Below are 22,012 nucleotides of genomic sequence, written 5' to 3' on the forward strand. Positions count from 1 at the left end.
GGTGCGTGATACATGTTGATGTATACACGCGAATGGCGCCGAGTACGATCGATTATGACGTACAAACTCGAGAGCGCGTATGGCCGTGTGAGCATATGGATTGCATATGATAAATGTAAGTTGTATGAGCGCTGCGAAGGTAAGCGTTTGTAACGTGTAAATGATGAGTATGTGAACGCTTGTGTTGGTTTGGTTGTGGCTCGTATTAATGGAACGCGAAAAGAATTCAATTTGTCGGGAGCGACAAATGGTAGAAGAATTCCATGTTCCATTAACGTGTGGTGTGTCGAGTAGAATGCCGGGAAGGCGTGAGCGGGAAGCTCAAGGGGGATGAGCGGAAGCTCAAATGGGGTGCCGGGAAGGCATGAGCGGGAAGCTCGTGAGCGGAAGCTCAAGGGGTGCCGGGAAGGCATGAGCGGGAAGCTCGTGAGCGGAAGCTCAGGGGGTGCCGGGAAGGCATGAGCGGGAAGCTCGTGAGCGGAAGCTCAGGGGGTGCCGGGAAGGCATGAGCGGAAGCTCAGGGGGTGCCGGGAAGGCATGAGCGGGAAGCTCGTGAGCGGAAGCTCAAGGGGTGCCGGGAAGGCATGAGCGGGAAGCTCGATGGGGATGAGCGGAAGCTCAAGGGGATGGCCCCTGCTAGGCCCGCTAGAGAGTCCCCAACTCCCCAGCCATGTTTGTTGAGGGGGGGCTGCACGGAGCAGAGGGTGTTGGGAAGCGATCCCAATCTTTGGTACCCAAGCGTCGGGGTTAACTGCCGTAGGCTGTGTTAACTAGTCCCTTGCTGCCGGATCAATGGCTATTATGAGGCGTTGCCTGACCGCTTGGCGGTTTTGGTCGTAGACCGTGGATGTGTACAGTATGTATTTGCATGAAAAAGGACAAAACACACAGAGCAAGCATGTATAGACATGGCATGTGCGGTAGCTCAAATTGCAAGAGCGTAAGAGATAAGATGAAGCTACTTATCTGGTGCCGGTTTGGAGGCGAGCGGAGTTGGCCGAGCGTTCCGGTCCATTGTTTGTGGCGGATAAAGTACTCCGATAATGGATATAAACGCATAGCTGAGTTTGAATGCTCAATAGAAATAGTTGAATGTCCTTGAAAAAATGGATGATTAGTGTGCGGATATGTAAAATTGACATCAATAATTTATATGTGTTTTGCATATGTATTTCAAGTTTGACCATGAAATGTTAAAGAAACATGCAAACTATTGGTGTGTACCGCACATGACTGAAGCAAGTGACATTTGCCTATGTGCACAGCTATCAAATGGGCAAGTAGATGTAACAAAACCGTGGCATGAAAGATTTATGATGGGAAAGCTTTTGTTCATGCCCTGACTCCGTTAAGATGGCATAATGAGAGTATGGGTACATGCATGGTGTATATGTGTAATCACAATTGGCGCATGGTGAGTCATTTGATGTACGTAGTCATAGATATAATAGCTGTATAGATTACTCTTTAGAAGAAGACAAAGTGAGAGAGTTTATTAGCTAAATAGCTAAGTGTGAAGGCATGCTTTAGACGGACAAGTGTGTCATGCTGTTGATAGACAGTAGCTCATATATATTAGGGCCTTCATATGTTTCATATATATATATATATCTCAAGAAGCAGATAAAGCTAGGGCCAGGAGGAGCAAATAAAATATGTAGCTATATAGGTAGATTGTCGGTGCCCATGACGTAGCCTAGATTGTTTAGGCAAGAGCACATGCATAATATATCGAAGGCTCGGTATTGCTGCAGAGATAAAGTTGATGCATGCACATGTACTTGAGCTAAGAGAAGTCAAGGCCACGTGCCACTTAATTATGCTTCCCATGGTATCATATCATGATGTCTAGTATGGTATGGACTATGGTGTACTCATAATTAATTATGTGTAGGACAGAAATATGCATGTGGTGCCCATGATATATGTATATCACAATGAGCAAATAGCGTAAGAGCTAGCTAATGGGTGGCAGCAAACTACTCATGTTGTTTCACACATGAGCACGTGGTGTGCCATCATAACTCCAATGCATGCTTATCAATAAAGATAATGCAAGTACAGAGAAGCAGGAGACTTAGCTCGTCTGGTCTGTGAGTGCCCAGAGTTGGCGTTGTCCAGATGAGGAGCTGAAGGTCGCCGAAGGTCGAGGAGGTTGATGATCACTGTTCGGCGCTGGTTCTCAGCGGAGGCTTGCTGGTCAGCGGAGGAGTTGGGCGGAGGATCCATGGCTAGCGGAGCGGAGGATTACTCAGCGGAGAAGAAGAGTTGGCGGAGGATGATGCTTGGCAAGTGATGTTTGGAGCTCGCGGTGCTCTGGCCGGTGGTAGCGACTGGCGGAGGTTTTGGCTGGCGGTGGTGTTTGGTCAACAGAGCTAAGCGCGCTGATGGCTGGTCGGCGGTGTGGTGCCGCTGAAGGATAGTCAGCGGAGACTTGGAGCTCGCCTGCGGAGGCACTGGATGGTAGTGTGCGACGGAGCGCGGTCAGCTCGGCGGAGCTGGAGTGCAACGGAGCAGGGCCGCTGACGGATATGGGCGGAAGGAGTGGCCGCCGAGCGTGCTGGTTGATGACGCTGCCACTGGAATTTCTGGCGGAGCTCTGGGCATTAGGCCTTGGCGGACTGACCATGGCAGAAGCTGCTGATGGTACTTATCAGAAGAAGTTCCCCGCTAACGAATCTTTAGCGGAGGAGGGACCGGTGTGCTGGCGGTGCCTTGATGGTCGGAGCGGTGATCGGTGCCCAGAGAAGTTCTGGGTGTGGAGAGTTGTCCGTGGAGGTCTTCTCAGCGGAAGAGCTCCGCTGAGCGTTGACTGGCGGAGGGTTGCAGCATCAGAGTGCAGTGAAGAAGAAGAGAACTGGGTGTCCTTAGTAGAACTCTGGGTGTCCAGAGAGATTAGGCACCTGCAAACTTGTTTTTGTTTTTTTTTTGTTTTGGTAGGTCAGCGTTGACCTTCATGGGTTGGGCGTTGACCAACCATGTTGGGCGTTGACCGAAAGTGTGACCAAGCCTGATGGGCGTTGACCAACCCCGCCGGGCGTTGACCAACCTTGACTGCCCCCAATGTTGGTGTTTTGAGTAGTTTTGACCACTTCTTGGGCGTTGACCACGTGTTGACCGGCGTTGACCAGCCATGTTGGGCGTTGACCGGACGCTGATGGGCCAAAGCTCGTGGTAGGTGATGAAGCCTTTGTGTGCCGGCTTCCCACAGACGGCGCCAATGTTAACGTTAGTGATCCGTAGGATCTCTAGTTAGCTTAAATGAGAGAGAGAGAGAGAGATTGACACGAGATGTATAGTGGTTCGCCTCCGCATGAGCGGGAGACTACGTCCACTTGAAAGCTATACTAGTGTGTCGAGCCTTGCGGCCTGACAAGATTACAAAGTATGTAGTGGAATGTGTTGAGTTGTGGGAGGAGGCATTCCTTTTATAAGTCAAGGAAGCCATCTCCTCTACTTATTCTTCGATGTGGGACAAGTTTCCACACATTTCTAGTCTATTTTAACATGTAGAAAGCTATGTTGTGGTGGCATCTTGGCAAGGGCGGGAAGGTGGCTTCCCGGTGGCGGATTTGCGACTTCCGGATACCGCCGCGTAGCCTGAACATAGGGCTACACGATGCATGTCTCGGTTGGGCCTTGCCATGTCTTGTGGATGTCCCAAAGTGGGTGTTACTTATGCTTGGTGACGTAGTAAATACTCCATATTATTGGAGGTATGTACAGCTATTAACATTATCAGAGTATAATTTTAATTATAATTTTGGTGGCTATTGGTCCGCCCCCAACTTTTTGATCACTTATTAAGATTCCAACCATTCTGTTGTTAGGTCTATATGAGTAGATCAAATCTGCAAATTTTCAGCCAAATTGATAATCATTAAGACATTAAAATCTGTAATTTAATATTATAAACATGAACGGTTTAGATTTGACACGTCCGTTGATTTATTCTAGTTTGATATATCAACAGGCAGTAATTTGGCTGAAAACTTACATAAGTGATCCATTCATGGAGTCCTAAGAAGTGAACGGTCGAGATGCCGATATATGATCGAAAAGTGAGTCCCACCAAGGATCTCTTAAAACTTCAATTCTTTGGGTTACTTAATGGGATAAGTCTTTTGTTGGAACAATTGAAGAGTTTAATCTGTGGAGGTGGTAGGTGAATCTATATATTTACCAAACCTGAATTCTACTTATTTCTTTTTACAACTTGGTTTATTGTTTTAATTTAGTTTAGCTAAATTTTTGTAAAAAAAATAAGAAAAGAAAAAAAAAGAAGAAACATGAGTGGTCCAATTTTTGTCCTTACTTTAACAGAACAATCGACGAAAGTAATAAAGAGACTAACAAAGGTATATTAATAGGGGCACCACAGACTCACTAAAAATTTGTAGCTTCCAAAAATTGCATTTCATGATAGTTCAGGTACATGTGACCATTTTACCTCTTTTTGATATGAAGTATCAAAAAAAGAAGACTATCTTTATTTTAAATGTAGTCCTATGAACCGGACCCAACTAAATAAATATATACCATAAAACAAAGAAGAAATATATATAACTAGCCATATAAAGTTATATACTTCTCTTGGATGTTATTAGCACAAATCCAAATTTATTAAGTAATGATCATCACAAATTAATGATTCGTACCTAAAGAACATGAAAGAGTCGATTTATCAACAAAAATTAAACTTTTACAAACCAATTATGAATGGCAGGCATCATTATATGTACATAAATGTGAATTTTAAATATTACATACCATAAAGAAAGATAGTATACCCTCAATAAAAACCACAATTTTACTTAAAAAGTATTTTATGGTTTCTCTAAGAATCACATTCTATACATAAAAAAAAGTATAAATAGGGTTGCTTGGGTTATGCTGAGAATAGGTAGTCCCCATCAAAACAACACAATGAAGTTTTATGGGACTTACTTGTTTGTCTTATTCAGTCTTCTCCTACTATCCTCCTATGTTAATGGCGACCATGTTTTTTCCGATAGTTCAGCAAATTATGATGATGTCTTAAGGCTTGTGCCTTCAGGCCCGAATCCCCGAGAGTCTCCACCGTTGGATGTCTTCAGGCGTGTGCCTACGGGTCCCAACCCTCGGCAGTCACCACCGGTGCAAGATTTCGAGCATGGGGCCTTTGATAGTTCATCCAACCATGATGATGTCTTAAGGCTTGTCCCCAAAGGTCCGAATCCTCAGCAGCCACCACCACTGAATGTCTTAACGCGTGTCCCGCCTTCAGGCCCGAATCCTCGAGAGTCTCCACCGTCAGATGTCTTCAGGCTTGTGCCTACGGGTCCCAACCCTCGGCAGTCACCACCGGTGCAAGATTTCGAGCATGGGGCCTTTGATAGTTCATCCAACCATGATGATGTCTTAAGGCTTGTCCCCAAAGGTCCGAATCCTCAGCAGCCTCCACCACTGAATGTCTTAACGCGTGTGCCGCCTTCAGGCCCGAATCCTCGAGAGTCTCCACCGTCGGATGTCTTCAGGCTTGTGCCTACGGGTCCCAACCCTCGGCAGTCACCACCGGTGCAAGATTTCGAGCATGGGGCCTTTGATAGTTCATCCAACCATGATGATGTCTTAAGGCTTGTCCCCAAAGGTCCGAATCCTCAGCAGCCTCCACCACTGAATGTCTTAACGCGTGTGCCGCCTTCAGGCCCGAATCCTCGAGAGTCTCCTCCGTTGGATGTCTTCAGGCTTGTGCCTACGGGTCCTAACCCTCGGCAGTCACCACCGGTGAAAGATTTCGAGCATGGGGCCTTTGATAGTTCATCCAACCATGGTGATGTCTTAAGGCTTGTCCCCAAAGGTCCGAATCCTCAGCAGCCTCCATCAGGTAATGTCTTCACGCGTGTGCTGCCTTCAGGCCAGAATCCTCGAGAGTCTCCACCGTTGGATGTCTTCAGGCTTGTACCTACGGGTCCCAACCCTCGGCAGTCACCACCGGTGCAAGATTTCGAGCATGGGGCCTTTGATAGTTCATCCAACCATGATGATCTCTTAAGGCTTGTCCCCAAAGGTCCGATTCCTCAGCAGCCTCCACCGCTGAAAGATTTCGAGTATAAGACATCAAATAGTTTTTACAATTTAGCTGATATTTCAAGGCGTGTACCTAAGGGACCTAATCCTCGAGAGTCTCCACCATTTAGTCCGTAATCTTTCTCGCCTCCGCTATCTTTTAGATAATCTTGCAAAAACATCATTTTCAATATGATATTGTACTAGTGGTCTTTCGAATGGCGTTTTCTTATAAAAATAAAGGCTAATCTGCCTTAGTTATATGTCTGTCTTATGTAGTACTTTTAAATTTGTTACGTACTAGTCAATATGTTTTAACAAAAAAGTTCAATTAAGGTATATATATTAGCCAAACATCACAACTACAAAAATCAAAACACAAGGAGACTAGGTATACGATGTTAAACACTTTTCCGCGGTCTGAATGATATTGATTTAGTGGGACGATGCATTTAAACTATCCGTCTTCTGATACGAATTCAACCAATAGCGGTTTCCGATGTTGGACTTATGAATTAGTTGAGAAGACGTTTATAGATAGCGTGCGTTGTGTGAGTGTGACTGTGAATAATACTAAGCGCCAGCTTTCCCACCACTTAAGTGATGCCAAACTCCCCTGCCCCTTCAAATCGAAAGCTTTAGCTTCATTTGATTGTATCAGTTTTGCCTTATGTTGAAACATGTATTGGTTCGTAGGACGGATAAGTCCAGAACTGTGGTATGAGTGAATATGTTGGCAAGAGAGAAACATGTCCCCATGAGGGCCAACCATTTTCCCCCTACATTTGCTCCCAACCAGTTTAAGAGGGAAGTCAATTTACTTAAGAGGCAAACCGAAGATTCAAAATTGGTGAATTTAGACAATATGAATGCGAGAAACCATTGTCCGATGGCTTGCCTAAACAACTGAATGAGGGTTGTTGTCCAAATGAGCCAATCTCCAAATGAAATTAAACCATCAGGGCCTAGAAAAAAAAAATACAATTAGGCCAAAAAATAGCCCTGGCCTATACACTTGGAACAAAAAAAAAAAAAAAAAAAAAAAATTAAACCATCAGCTATTAACATTATCAGAGTATAATTTTAATTATAATTTTGGTGGCTATTGGTCCGCCCCCAACTTTTTGATCACTTATTAAGATTCCAACCATTCTGTTGTTAGGTCTATATGAGTAGATCAAATCTGTAAATTTTCAGCCAAATTGATAATCATTAAGACATTAAAATCTGTAATTTAATATTATAAACATGAACGGTTTAGATTTGACACGTCCGTTGATTTATTCTAGTTTGATATATCAACAGGCAGTAATTTGGCTGAAAACTTACATAAGTGATCCATTCATGGAGTCCTAAGAAGTGAACGGTCGAGATGCCGATATATGATCGAAAAGTGAGTCCCACCAAGGATCTCTTAAAACTTCAATTCTTTGGGTTACTTAATGGGATAAGTCTTTTGTTGGAACAATTGAAGAGTTTAATCTGTGGAGGTGGTAGGTGAATCTATATATTTACCAAACCTGAATTCTACTTATTTCTTTTTACAACTTGGTTTATTGTTTTAATTTAGTTTAGCTAAATTTTTGTAAAAAAAATAAGAAAAGAAAAAAAAAGAAGAAACATGAGTGGTCCAATTTTTGTCCTTACTTTAACAGAACAATCGACGAAAGTAATAAAGAGACTAACAAAGGTATATTAATAGGGGCACCACAGACTCACTAAAAATTTGTAGCTTCCAAAAATTGCATTTCATGATAGTTCAGGTACATGTGACCATTTTACCTCTTTTTGATATGAAGTATCAAAAAAAGAAGACTATCTTTATTTTAAATGTAGTCCTATGAACCGGACCCAACTAAATAAATATATACCATAAAACAAAGAAGAAATATATATAACTAGCCATATAAAGTTATATACTTCTCTTGGATGTTATTAGCACAAATCCAAATTTATTAAGTAATGATCATCACAAATTAATGATTCGTACCTAAAGAACATGAAAGAGTCGATTTATCAACAAAAATTAAACTTTTACAAACCAATTAAGAATGGCAGGCATCATTATATGTACATAAATGTGAATTTTAAATATTACATACCATAAAGAAAGATAGTATACCCTCAATAAAAACCACAATTTTACTTAAAAAGTATTTTATGGTTTCTCTAAGAATCACATTCTATACATAAAAAAAAGTATAAATAGGGTTGCTTGGGTTATGCTGAGAATAGGTAGTCCCCATCAAAACAACACAATGAAGTTTTATGGGACTTACTTGTTTGTCTTATTCAGTCTTCTCCTACTATCCTCCTATGTTAATGGCGACCATGTTTTTTCCGATAGTTCAGCAAATTATGATGATGTCTTAAGGCTTGTGCCTTCAGGCCCGAATCCCCGAGAGTCTCCACCGTTGGATGTCTTCAGGCGTGTGCCTACGGGTCCCAACCCTCGGCAGTCACCACCGGTGCAAGATTTCGAGCATGGGGCCTTTGATAGTTCATCCAACCATGATGATGTCTTAAGGCTTGTCCCCAAAGGTCCGAATCCTCAGCAGCCACCACCACTGAATGTCTTAACGCGTGTCCCGCCTTCAGGCCCGAATCCTCGAGAGTCTCCACCGTCAGATGTCTTCAGGCTTGTGCCTACGGGTCCCAACCCTCGGCAGTCACCACCGGTGCAAGATTTCGAGCATGGGGCCTTTGATAGTTCATCCAACCATGATGATGTCTTAAGGCTTGTCCCCAAAGGTCCGAATCCTCAGCAGCCTCCACCACTGAATGTCTTAACGCGTGTGCCGCCTTCAGGCCCGAATCCTCGAGAGTCTCCACCGTCGGATGTCTTCAGGCTTGTGCCTACGGGTCCCAACCCTCGGCAGTCACCACCGGTGCAAGATTTCGAGCATGGGGCCTTTGATAGTTCATCCAACCATGATGATGTCTTAAGGCTTGTCCCCAAAGGTCCGAATCCTCAGCAGCCTCCACCACTGAATGTCTTAACGCGTGTGCCGCCTTCAGGCCCGAATCCTCGAGAGTCTCCTCCGTTGGATGTCTTCAGGCTTGTGCCTACGGGTCCTAACCCTCGGCAGTCACCACCGGTGAAAGATTTCGAGCATGGGGCCTTTGATAGTTCATCCAACCATGGTGATGTCTTAAGGCTTGTCCCCAAAGGTCCGAATCCTCAGCAGCCTCCATCAGGTAATGTCTTCACGCGTGTGCTGCCTTCAGGCCAGAATCCTCGAGAGTCTCCACCGTTGGATGTCTTCAGGCTTGTACCTACGGGTCCCAACCCTCGGCAGTCACCACCGGTGCAAGATTTCGAGCATGGGGCCTTTGATAGTTCATCCAACCATGATGATCTCTTAAGGCTTGTCCCCAAAGGTCCGATTCCTCAGCAGCCTCCACCGCTGAAAGATTTCGAGTATAAGACATCAAATAGTTTTTACAATTTAGCTGATATTTCAAGGCGTGTACCTAAGGGACCTAATCCTCGAGAGTCTCCACCATTTAGTCCGTAATCTTTCTCGCCTCCGCTATCTTTTAGATAATCTTGCAAAAACATCATTTTCAATATGATATTGTACTAGTGGTCTTTCGAATGGCGTTTTCTTATAAAAATAAAGGCTAATCTGCCTTAGTTATATGTCTGTCTTATGTAGTACTTTTAAATTTGTTACGTACTAGTCAATATGTTTTAACAAAAAAGTTCAATTAAGGTATATATATTAGCCAAACATCACAACTACAAAAATCAAAACACAAGGAGACTAGGTATACGATGTTAAACACTTTTCCGCGGTCTGAATGATATTGATTTAGTGGGACGATGCATTTAAACTATCCGTCTTCTGATACGAATTCAACCAATAGCGGTTTCCGATGTTGGACTTATGAATTAGTTGAGAAGACGTTTATAGATAGCGTGCGTTGTGTGAGTGTGACTGTGAATAATACTAAGCGCCAGCTTTCCCACCACTTAAGTGATGCCAAACTCCCCTGCCCCTTCAAATCGAAAGCTTTAGCTTCATTTGATTGTATCAGTTTTGCCTTATGTTGAAACATGTATTGGTTCGTAGGACGGATAAGTCCAGAACTGTGGTATGAGTGAATATGTTGGCAAGAGAGAAACATGTCCCCATGAGGGCCAACCATTTTCCCCCTACATTTGCTCCCAACCAGTTTAAGAGGGAAGTCAATTTACTTAAGAGGCAAACCGAAGATTCAAAATTGGTGAATTTAGACAATATGAATGCGAGAAACCATTGTCCGATGGCTTGCCTAAACAACTGAATGAGGGTTGTTGTCCAAATGAGCCAATCTCCAAATGAAATTAAACCATCAGGGCCTAGAAAAAAAAAATACAATTAGGCCAAAAAATAGCCCTGGCCTATACACTTGGAACAAAAAAAAAAAAAAATTAAACCATCAGCTATTAACATTATCAGAGTATAATTTTAATTATAATTTTGGTGGCTATTGGTCCGCCCCCAACTTTTTGATCACTTATTAAGATTCCAACCATTCTGTTGTTAGGTCTATATGAGTAGATCAAATCTGCAAATTTTCAGCCAAATTGATAATCATTAAGACATTAAAATCTGTAATTTAATATTATAAACATGAACGGTTTAGATTTGACACGTCCGTTGATTTATTCTAGTTTGATATATCAACAGGCAGTAATTTGGCTGAAAACTTACATAAGTGATCCATTCATGGAGTCCTAAGAAGTGAACGGTCGAGATGCCGATATATGATCGAAAAGTGAGTCCCACCAAGGATCTCTTAAAACTTCAATTCTTTGGGTTACTTAATGGGATAAGTCTTTTGTTGGAACAATTGAAGAGTTTAATCTGTGGAGGTGGTAGGTGAATCTATATATTTACCAAACCTGAATTCTACTTATTTCTTTTTACAACTTGGTTTATTGTTTTAATTTAGTTTAGCTAAATTTTTGTAAAAAAAATAAGAAAAGAAAAAAAAAGAAGAAACATGAGTGGTCCAATTTTTGTCCTTACTTTAACAGAACAATCGACGAAAGTAATAAAGAGACTAACAAAGGTATATTAATAGGGGCACCACAGACTCACTAAAAATTTGTAGCTTCCAAAAATTGCATTTCATGATAGTTCAGGTACATGTGACCATTTTACCTCTTTTTGATATGAAGTATCAAAAAAAGAAGACTACCTTTATTTTAAATGTAGTCCTATGAACCGGACCCAACTAAATAAATATATACCATAAAACAAAGAAGAAATATATATAACTAGCCATATAAAGTTATATACTTCTCTTGGATGTTATTAGCACAAATCCAAATTTATTAAGTAATGATCATCACAAATTAATGATTCGTACCTAAAGAACATGAAAGAGTCGATTTATCAACAAAAATTAAACTTTTACAAACCAATTATGAATGGCAGGCATCATTATATGTACATAAATGTGAATTTTAAATATTACATACCATAAAGAAAGATAGTATACCCTCAATAAAAACCACAATTTTACTTAAAAAGTATTTTATGGTTTCTCTAAGAATCACATTCTATACATAAAAAAAAGTATAAATAGGGTTGCTTGGGTTATGCTGAGAATAGGTAGTCCCCATCAAAACAACACAATGAAGTTTTATGGGACTTACTTGTTTGTCTTATTCAGTCTTCTCCTACTATCCTCCTATGTTAATGGCGACCATGTTTTTTCCGATAGTTCAGCAAATTATGATGATGTCTTAAGGCTTGTGCCTTCAGGCCCGAATCCCCGAGAGTCTCCACCGTTGGATGTCTTCAGGCGTGTGCCTACGGGTCCCAACCCTCGGCAGTCACCACCGGTGCAAGATTTCGAGCATGGGGCCTTTGATAGTTCATCCAACCATGATGATGTCTTAAGGCTTGTCCCCAAAGGTCCGAATCCTCAGCAGCCACCACCACTGAATGTCTTAACGCGTGTCCCGCCTTCAGGCCCGAATCCTCGAGAGTCTCCACCGTCAGATGTCTTCAGGCTTGTGCCTACGGGTCCCAACCCTCGGCAGTCACCACCGGTGCAAGATTTCGAGCATGGGGCCTTTGATAGTTCATCCAACCATGATGATGTCTTAAGGCTTGTCCCCAAAGGTCCGAATCCTCAGCAGCCTCCACCACTGAATGTCTTAACGCGTGTGCCGCCTTCAGGCCCGAATCCTCGAGAGTCTCCACCGTCGGATGTCTTCAGGCTTGTGCCTACGGGTCCCAACCCTCGGCAGTCACCACCGGTGCAAGATTTCGAGCATGGGGCCTTTGATAGTTCATCCAACCATGATGATGTCTTAAGGCTTGTCCCCAAAGGTCCGAATCCTCAGCAGCCTCCACCACTGAATGTCTTAACGCGTGTGCCGCCTTCAGGCCCGAATCCTCGAGAGTCTCCTCCGTTGGATGTCTTCAGGCTTGTGCCTACGGGTCCTAACCCTCGGCAGTCACCACCGGTGAAAGATTTCGAGCATGGGGCCTTTGATAGTTCATCCAACCATGGTGATGTCTTAAGGCTTGTCCCCAAAGGTCCGAATCCTCAGCAGCCTCCATCAGGTAATGTCTTCACGCGTGTGCTGCCTTCAGGCCAGAATCCTCGAGAGTCTCCACCGTTGGATGTCTTCAGGCTTGTACCTACGGGTCCCAACCCTCGGCAGTCACCACCGGTGCAAGATTTCGAGCATGGGGCCTTTGATAGTTCATCCAACCATGATGATCTCTTAAGGCTTGTCCCCAAAGGTCCGAATCCTCAGCAGCCTCCACCGCTGAAAGATTTCGAGTATAAGACATCAAATAGTTTTTACAATTTAGCTGATATTTCAAGGCGTGTACCTAAGGGACCTAATCCTCGAGAGTCTCCACCATTTAGTCCGTAATCTTTCTCGCCTCCGCTATCTTTTAGATAATCTTGCAAAAACATCATTTTCAATATGATATTGTACTAGTGGTCTTTCGAATGGCGTTTTCTTATAAAAATAAAGGCTAATCTGCCTTAGTTATATGTCTGTCTTATGTAGTACTTTTAAATTTGTTACGTACTAGTCAATATGTTTTAACAAAAAAGTTCAATTAAGGTATATATATTAGCCAAACATCACAACTACAAAAATCAAAACACAAGGAGACTAGGTATACGATGTTAAACACTTTTCCGCGGTCTGAATGATATTGATTTAGTGGGACGATGCATTTAAACTATCCGTCTTCTGATACGAATTCAACCAATAGCGGTTTCCGATGTTGGACTTATGAATTAGTTGAGAAGACGTTTATAGATAGCGTGCGTTGTGTGAGTGTGACTGTGAATAATACTAAGCGCCAGCTTTCCCACCACTTAAGTGATGCCAAACTCCCCTGCCCCTTCAAATCGAAAGCTTTAGCTTCATTTGATTGTATCAGTTTTGCCTTATGTTGAAACATGTATTGGTTCGTAGGACGGATAAGTCCAGAACTGTGGTATGAGTGAATATGTTGGCAAGAGAGAAACATGTCCCCATGAGGGCCAACCATTTTCCCCCTACATTTGCTCCCAACCAGTTTAAGAGGGAAGTCAATTTACTTAAGAGGCAAACCGAAGATTCAAAATTGGTGAATTTAGACAATATGAATGCGAGAAACCATTGTCCGATGGCTTGCCTAAACAACTGAATGAGGGTTGTTGTCCAAATGAGCCAATCTCCAAATGAAATTAAACCATCAGGGCCTAGAAAAAAAAAATACAATTAGGCCAAAAAATAGCCCTGGCCTATACACTTGGAACAAAAAAAAAAAAAAATTAAACCATCAGCTATTAACATTATCAGAGTATAATTTTAATTATAATTTTGGTGGCTATTGGTCCGCCCCCAACTTTTTGATCACTTATTAAGATTCCAACCATTCTGTTGTTAGGTCTATATGAGTAGATCAAATCTGCAAATTTTCAGCCAAATTGATAATCATTAAGACATTAAAATCTGTAATTTAATATTATAAACATGAACGGTTTAGATTTGACACGTCCGTTGATTTATTCTAGTTTGATATATCAACAGGCAGTAATTTGGCTGAAAACTTACATAAGTGATCCATTCATGGAGTCCTAAGAAGTGAACGGTCGAGATGCCGATATATGATCGAAAAGTGAGTCCCACCAAGGATCTCTTAAAACTTCAATTCTTTGGGTTACTTAATGGGATAAGTCTTTTGTTGGAACAATTGAAGAGTTTAATCTGTGGAGGTGGTAGGTGAATCTATATATTTACCAAACCTGAATTCTACTTATTTCTTTTTACAACTTGGTTTATTGTTTTAATTTAGTTTAGCTAAATTTTTGTAAAAAAAATAAGAAAAGAAAAAAAAAGAAGAAATATGAGTGGTCCAATTTTTGTCCTTACTTTAACAGAACAATCGACGAAAGTAATAAAGAGACTAACAAAGGTATATTAATAGGGGCACCACAGACTCACTAAAAATTTGTAGCTTCCAAAAATTGCATTTCATGATAGTTTTCTTGGATGTTATTAGCACAAATCCAAATTTATTGAAGCGTCCAACAACGTAGAGAACAACAAAAGCATCTCCTTGGTAGAAAAAAACCGAAAGACCCTCAGTTTGCAATCTCGTTCTCGTCAGGCGGCAGCCGGACGTAGGGGTTGGCATCTTGCCACGCCGTTATCATGGTTTTGCTGCCGGATGGGAGATCTAATGCCCATGGGATTGTCTGAAGGTTTTGGCTCGGTTTCCGTCAGAATGTTGGGCTGGGATGGTGCGATGGGTGAGCGTGATTCACTGGTCCGGTCATCTATTCTTGCTGCTGGCTTCTGGGATCGACGGTGGCCATGGATCCCTATCGATGGCTTGTGCGGTTGCAGGGCCTGTAGAGATGGGTCTTCTGTGCTGATCCAAGTTGCGGAAGCGTTGGTACTGCTCGGCTTGGATCGCCTGGACGAGAGGGTGTGGCTAGGCGGGAGTGGCGACGTGGGTCGGACGGAACTCGGCCGGACGGGTGCTGTATGACAACGTGGTGGAAGGGACAAGGTGGATTGGTGTAATACTGTAATACCCCGAAAAATCCAAATGAAATTCCATGGATTTTTAGAAATGATTTCACGGTAGTGGGAGCGAATACGAAGCTTGGAGAAGTTGTGGAATTAGTTCGAGCGATTTTATTTTCGAAACGAACGTTATTTAGGGGGTTGTGAAAATTGACTTTTTGTACATATGGAATTTGGGAAAACTTCCTTCATGAAAGTTGTAGAGTTCATCGATACGAGTCTGTGCATATGTGGAACGCAAACATCGGAGTTCGTATGAGAAAGTTATTGACGATTGAAAGTTGGGAATTTTCTATAAATATAAGAAAATCCGGGATTTTTCATTAAATCCCAAAAATTTTCCTTTTTTATATTTTCCTCCCCCATTCTCTCCGTTCTCTCTCCTCAGAACCCTCGGGTCCCGACCGACCCGACCCGGCCCCATCTCTCTCCTCCGGCCTCCATCGCCGTGGACCCGGCGCTTTCCGAGCTCGCTGCAGCACGCCTAGTCGCCCTCCGGCCTCGCCTTGCACAGCCGCCGCTCCCCTTGCTGGATCAAAGCCCCCTGAGCCTAGCTTTTGACCCGATCGGATCTTGGCCGTGCCAGCGTTGCACGGGCCGATCCTTCGCATTTTTGTGATCTCCTCCTCCCCCTGATCATCGTCATATCCTCCTTGCATGATGATTTGGAGTGTAGAGCGATAGATCAAGGTTTGAAGTTTTTGACGGTTCTGATTCAATCTGGAATCTGATCAGAGGGCTGATGGCACGTTTACTTACTTGGAATGGAAAATAATCATGAATCGGAGACAAGTGGAATTGGAGAAGAAAGGAATCGGTATTGATTCCGGAGGAATGATTCCTAAACCCATCTCCCCCCTTCGTAATCGAATTCCTGAGTATTCAGGAATCGATTCCTGATAAGGAGGTGGGACCTACATCCATTCTGATTCCTTCATGTGTTAGTAAACGCAGGAATTCTTTTACCCGGAATCATTCCGATTCCTTTATGTGTTAGTAAACGCAGGAATGTTTTTACCCCGTAATCATTCCCTTTCCTTCCAAGTAAGTAAACGTGCCCTGAGATTAATCCAACTTCCAAGCTCGATCTAGGACGATCTAGACCTTGTCTCAGAAAACGTCAGGTATTAAAGTTGTTCAATTCTTTATTTTGAAGAAGTTTGTAGTTGACAACTTTTGCATCTGAGGTGGTTGGCCGGCATTGACCGCCGTCTGACCTCCGCATGTGGCGGTGTGTCGGACCATATTTTGAGTTTTTGTTATCTGGACGATGATCTATGCATCCATACGAGCGTTTTGATATATTACAAGGTTATTTTAGAAAAAGTTGATAAATGGATGATTTACGTTTTTACGTTTTATCTTCGGTTTATGATCTGCGAAGATCTGACCATCGGTTTTGCTTCAAATTCTGATATGTTGATCGTATGACTGTTCCGATGACTTTGTGTGGTCACAGGCGAAGATCTGACCGTTGGATCTTCATATAATTGAGAACTAGCGATTCGAAAGGCGATTCGTCAGAATCTGACCGTCAGATTTTTGTATAAATTTGTGGAGATGTTTGCAAGGACAATTCAGGAAGATCTGACCTTTCGGATCTTCGTGATAATTCAGGAGGATGATCCTAAGGGCGATCTGTGAGGATCTGACCGTTGGATCATCGTTTAATTTCGATCCGACCGTTGGATCATCGTTTAATCTCTATCTGACCGTGGGATTGTCGTTTTAGTGTGCTTTATGAATCCCTTGCTAAGTTAAGATCATATTGGATTAGGTGATCGATGGATTGATTAGGCGGAAGATTCGTGAAGTCGTTGTTGAACTGTTAAGAAGACGCAGCTGGATTAGAGGTGAGTAAATCTCACAAGGTTCATTTACGAACCGAATTATTTAATTGTTGGAATTGTTGTGATAATTGTAAATCGTTTTCAAATTTAATGCTTTGTTTGAAATAATATGAACTCACTCGACTACGGTTCATAGGGCTACGGCTCCCAGGTAAAAAAATGAATTTAAGTATAAAATGAATTTCTTGGTTTTAAAATGTGTGAACTATACACTACACCAATATCGGAATCAGACGACAGTTTTTCACTGTCGTCTGATTATAGAGTTTGTTGTTGTCTATCTCAATGCCGTCTGATACATAATCAGACAATACCAAAAAACTGTCGTCTGATAAAGTTTACTACAACAGCAACTACTATATTGTCTGTTGTCTGAATACCACGAAGAACAACAGCAATAATACCAAAAACTGTCGTCTGATAAAGTTTACTATAACAGAGACTACTATATTGTCTGTTGTCTGAATACCACGAAGAACAACAGCAATTAGCAACTTAACTCTTGTGCAAAGTAATTTCAGTTGACATACCCTAGAAGAATATGGACGTGTAATGAAAATTTAGAGAACATTAATTTGTAAAAAACTGTTGTCTGAAGGAAACTTGTACATCTGCAAAGTAATTGAATACTATTGACTGACTTTGAACAAGACAAGAGCAAAACTATTAAAGCCATTGTGTATTATTGCTTCATACTATTGCATCCTAAAATAAACTGTTGTCTGAGATTTTCTTGAACTACAGCTTTCTTGCTTCATGGATCCTTAAAGTCTCTTTTCAACCATATGGCCTCCCAAGATACTGTAGTAGTTTATCAATTCATACAATTGTAGCTTTTCAATTCTCTGTGGTCTTCGTTTTCATCAGACAACAGAACATATTATTATTTTTTTGTGTTATATCTTGTTAGACAACTGAATATGTTTAATAACCATTGTAGATAGATGATTCAGACAACAGATTTTTCCTTCTTTTTTCATCATGTTCATTTGTTAGACAATGGTTTGCTGTTGGTTTTGAATTGTCTGAGATATAAGAGAAGACATACATTCTGTACAATTGAACACATCCTTGATTCCAAAAGCCATTTCATTCATCAGCAATATTCATCCCAACATTTTACATAAGAATTAACATTGCCTAAGTGGCTATAACTGCATAAAGCCCGGAAAACATAAACGCGTCCATATTGCATTAACCATGCCTATAACTAAAGCAAAAACTAAAACTAGCTAGCAAGAGGCTCATCAAAATACCAAAACAAAAATGCCTTCAACTGCGCATTAACCATGCCTATAACTAAAGCAAAAACTAAAACCAGCTAGCAGGAGGCAGGTGATCAAAATACCAAAATAAGAGCCCTGCCTTGAACAACCATCACAGCTATGCAATATGATACTTCATCACAAACTTAGCCCACTCTGACCTCACAACATCAACATCCTTTTGGGTGTAGAACAATTCGGATCGTCGCTGCCACTGAAACAAAAGGCATAGTTAATGCGCAGGAATATTCCTACTTTACAAAAAGCTTGTCAAGAGTGAAGACTTAAGAGGCAAACCTACTTTACAATGAGACTATCAACTCAATCCCAGTTGCTGAAGTGATATTATAACAAGAACAACATTATATAGAATCACAAAATAAAGAAACATGAACTATACTCGACCAAAATACTGTGAATATTTTACTCCAGCTGGAATGAGAATATTTTCCTGTAAAGAAACATGAACTATACTCGACCAAGATCACGGTTAGAATTACCCTGTAAATATTTTCCTTTGTCGGCCATGTTTAATTGTAATTACTAAACTATGAAATACTGCAAAGAAGCTTGTGGATTATGTATTTTTTTGGGTTATTATCACAAATGGTACCTGAACTTATCTTCTATTTTATCGATGGTACCTGAACTTCAATTTTGATCACAACCGGTACCCGAACTTTTCAATTTCATTTTAAATGGTACCTAAGGCTACATTCGGTCACTATTCCGGCCGAAAAAGCCAAATCCAAAAAAAAGAAAAAAAAAGAAACAAGTTTAAGGCAAGTCTATTACCAAAAAATCATCACTATATATGATTGCAATCCTTGAAATCATCAAAAATCATCACTATGATCGCCTCCCATGCCGTTTTTAGTCGGAATAGTGACCGGAGGTGGCTCTAGGTACCATTTAAAATGAAATCGAAAAGTTCGGGTACTGGTTGTGATCAAAATTGAAGTTCAGGTACCATCGATAAGATTGAGGTATAGTTCAGGTACCATTTGTGATAATAACCCTATTTTTTTAGTCACAATCAGAGTGCTAAAGTTTCTGCAAAGAAGCTTGTGGAATACTGCATAACTCTTCAACTAGATAAATAAATCCAACTTTAACTTTCACACTATGGCAAACGTATCAATCATCTTTATCTAAAAAAACGTATCAATCATCTAGATATAGCCAAGGTCGCTTCTTTATATAGTCAAAAGGTGAATGTACAACAGAATAAGTCCATGTCAAACCATGATCATAGGTCTACCAAGCAATATACGACCTTTTTTATTTTAAATAGCTCAAGTGGAGTGACTGACCACAATTGAAATCAATGAGTTGAGGCTGGTTTCAAACACTGATCAATTAAATAGAAGAATATGTACGCAAACCTCGATCTCTCACATCAGATGGAGAAAATCAGAAGTGGATAAGGACCGAGCGAGGGTTACAAATACTAAACAACAAATTATGAGGAATTACCTCATTGGATTAAAGGTGAAAATTAAATGTAGCAGCAGGCCCGTAATTAATGCTACGTTCTACCATGAACTGAGCTTGTGAAATGCTAAAGAATATTAGGTAACACGTACAAGCAAACAACTACAATAATTTGTTTCTTACTTTCCAGCTACAAAGGGTGTTCCCTTTGTAGAGTTAGGTGGTATATCTCCTTGTAATCCAGGTATGATCTGAGTCAATGCTTGAACAACCTTATGATCTTCACCATAGCTTTCGTAACAACGACCTCATCTTGGATCTCTACAAACCTGCATGCACGCACAGATTGAATTATTCAATGAATTTTACATAGAATGAGAATGAATTTTAACTAATTTCACACTGCATTATGAATGTTGAGTAACAATTATTACCGCTATGCATGGTGCAAGACATATGGAATGCCTGTGGCTCTAACTTCAAGTGCAGTTGCAGCTCCAATCTCCTTAACAAGTTCAGGGTCCCTGCAGTTGATCCACCGATCGATTCAATATCCATATTCATGAGGAATCAATGAGAACTGGCTAGCAGATTTACGTTATTTAGTAAGTAATATATACATTCTGGATTGGATATAGCACTAGTAACATTCTGGATTGGATATAGCACTAGTACTTGCCTGGTAACTCCGAGGCCAACATTGTGGGGAAAGATTGTTGCCTTGTAGACATTATTGTGGCCATGAACAGCATTAATACCATAAATCATTGGAATACAGAGGCGAGTTGATAGAGAACCCTTTTGAAAATCATTCACCATTGTAACCCAAGTTTCTGCAGAAGCTTCTTCTGATGGCACACTCCCACCGCCGCTCAAGACACTCCCTGCAAGCCAAGCCATGCACCCCAAATTTAATAAAGAAGTTGTACACAACACAAAATAAATGGACACGTTATTAGATGCAGTGAGTTTGACAGGTAAAACAACAGACTGATATATGCCTAGTTAATTACCAATGTAGTACTTGTTCATGACCTCAGCTGAAGCAACACTGCACTCTATCTGTGTCATCTGGCCAATCTTTTCCTCCAAAGTCATCCGGCTCGGTAGGTCATTGATTCTAGTATTCAAGGGCTGTTTCGGGTCCTTATGTATCCTCCTCCACCTGCTGCTTTTGCTGTTCTCATCGTCACCGCTGCTATACACAAGCACAACAGAAGAAGCCCCCTCGTAAAGGTGACAGGCATCCTAGCTATTTCCTGTCACAAATTACATATATCAGTAGTTACAAAGCCACTTTTGAGATAAATATATGAAGAAGCAACCATCATTGAATTCAAAAACCAATAATGAATATATGCAACAGGAGAAGTAGTTGAACACTTGAAATAAAGTCTAAAACTAGACCCGTAGCCAATTAACAGAATGATGGTTGCTCTGCACGCGACTTACAGAGCTCTAATACCAGTAGGCAATTAACAATCAATCTCTGCTCTGCTAAAATTTCACACCTTACACCAGCCAACAAAGCAAATCACAACTTAAAATTTGAATCTGCAAGTGAAAAATAGGAGCCCAAAACAGAAACCAAGTAAAAAGAGATTGAGAACAGACCCAAGACACGGACTTTGAAGAATCAGAAATCGAACCCAGAAAGTTTTCTGCTTTGCTGCTTGAGGAAGAGAGCAACCAAGAGCTCGAGGCTGTTCGACTGAAAACCCAGAAAATCATGAAGATGTTCATGAGAGATAGATCGATTGAAAACCCAGACAACTTTTTACCGAGTTACAGTCGAGGAGAGCGAGGGCCGTCGACGCCTCGACGGCCCAAGAGAGCGGCTGAGAGGGGGAGGCCCATGGAGAGAGAAAGGAGAGACGGCGACTGTAGCTCCGGCTTCGGCTTCTCCACTCTCAGCAATTGGCAGATTCAGTGGATTTGGGAATGAAGAGAGAAGAGAGAAGGAGGAGGAGAGCGGTCGGAGGCGGAGAAGGAGGAAGAGGAGGTCAGTTGCTAGAGGGGTGTCGTGGTGGTTAGGTTTTGGGAGCCAAAATTGAACTGTGGGAAAAGTCGGAAAACAATTGATATGAGTCGTGGGAAATCTGACCTAGTGTTAGGGGGGGGGAATGAAAATTTCGTTCCCCGCTTACAAAATTTTAGACTTAGTCGTTTCCGCGTTTTTTTTAAATTTTGGATGAAAAGTATAGACATCAGTCAAATATAAGAAACGATGTTAATTGTATGAATAGAAATTAGTTTTTTAAGAACTGATGTTAGAAAAACATTTTACATCGGGTGAAATCTTAACTGATTTAAAAGACATGATGTCTATGTACATTATTCTAGTAGTGAATTATTGCTAGGACTTT

At 41.5% G+C, this 22,012-nt stretch overlaps 4 protein-coding genes across 4 annotated transcripts; 3 read left to right on the forward strand and 1 right to left on the reverse strand.

Annotated features, from left to right (window-relative positions):
• Positions 1-4,926: 4,926 nt before the first annotated feature.
• LOC133711686 (uncharacterized) lies at positions 4,927-6,186 on the forward strand. Its single transcript, XM_062137788.1, has one exon. It carries the CDS (start codon positions 4,927-4,929, stop codon positions 6,184-6,186), a length of 1,260 nt encoding a protein of 419 aa, XP_061993772.1.
• Positions 6,187-8,306: 2,120 nt separating this feature from the next.
• Positions 8,307-9,566, forward strand: LOC133711687 (uncharacterized). The gene has a single exon (XM_062137789.1). The coding sequence runs from the start codon at positions 8,307-8,309 to the stop codon at positions 9,564-9,566; it is 1,260 nt and encodes a 419-aa protein (XP_061993773.1).
• A 2,111-nt stretch (positions 9,567-11,677) lies between these two features.
• Positions 11,678-12,937, forward strand: LOC133711688 (uncharacterized). Its single transcript, XM_062137790.1, has one exon. The coding sequence runs from the start codon at positions 11,678-11,680 to the stop codon at positions 12,935-12,937; it is 1,260 nt and encodes a 419-aa protein (XP_061993774.1).
• Positions 12,938-19,660: 6,723 nt separating this feature from the next.
• Positions 19,661-21,760, reverse strand: LOC133710080 (uncharacterized). The gene is made up of 4 exons (XM_062136056.1): positions 20,660-21,760; positions 20,326-20,530; positions 20,081-20,170; positions 19,661-19,975 (listed from the first exon to the last, which is right to left on the reverse strand). Exons 1-3 carry the CDS (start codon positions 20,742-20,744, stop codon positions 20,083-20,085), a joined length of 378 nt encoding a protein of 125 aa, XP_061992040.1. The 5' UTR covers positions 20,745-21,760; the 3' UTR covers positions 19,661-19,975; positions 20,081-20,082.
• Between the last annotated feature and the right edge of the window lie 252 nt (positions 21,761-22,012).

Source organism: Rosa rugosa, chromosome 5, assembly GCF_958449725.1.
Source record: "Rosa rugosa chromosome 5, drRosRugo1.1, whole genome shotgun sequence".
NCBI lineage: Eukaryota > Viridiplantae > Streptophyta > Magnoliopsida > Rosales > Rosaceae > Rosa > Rosa rugosa.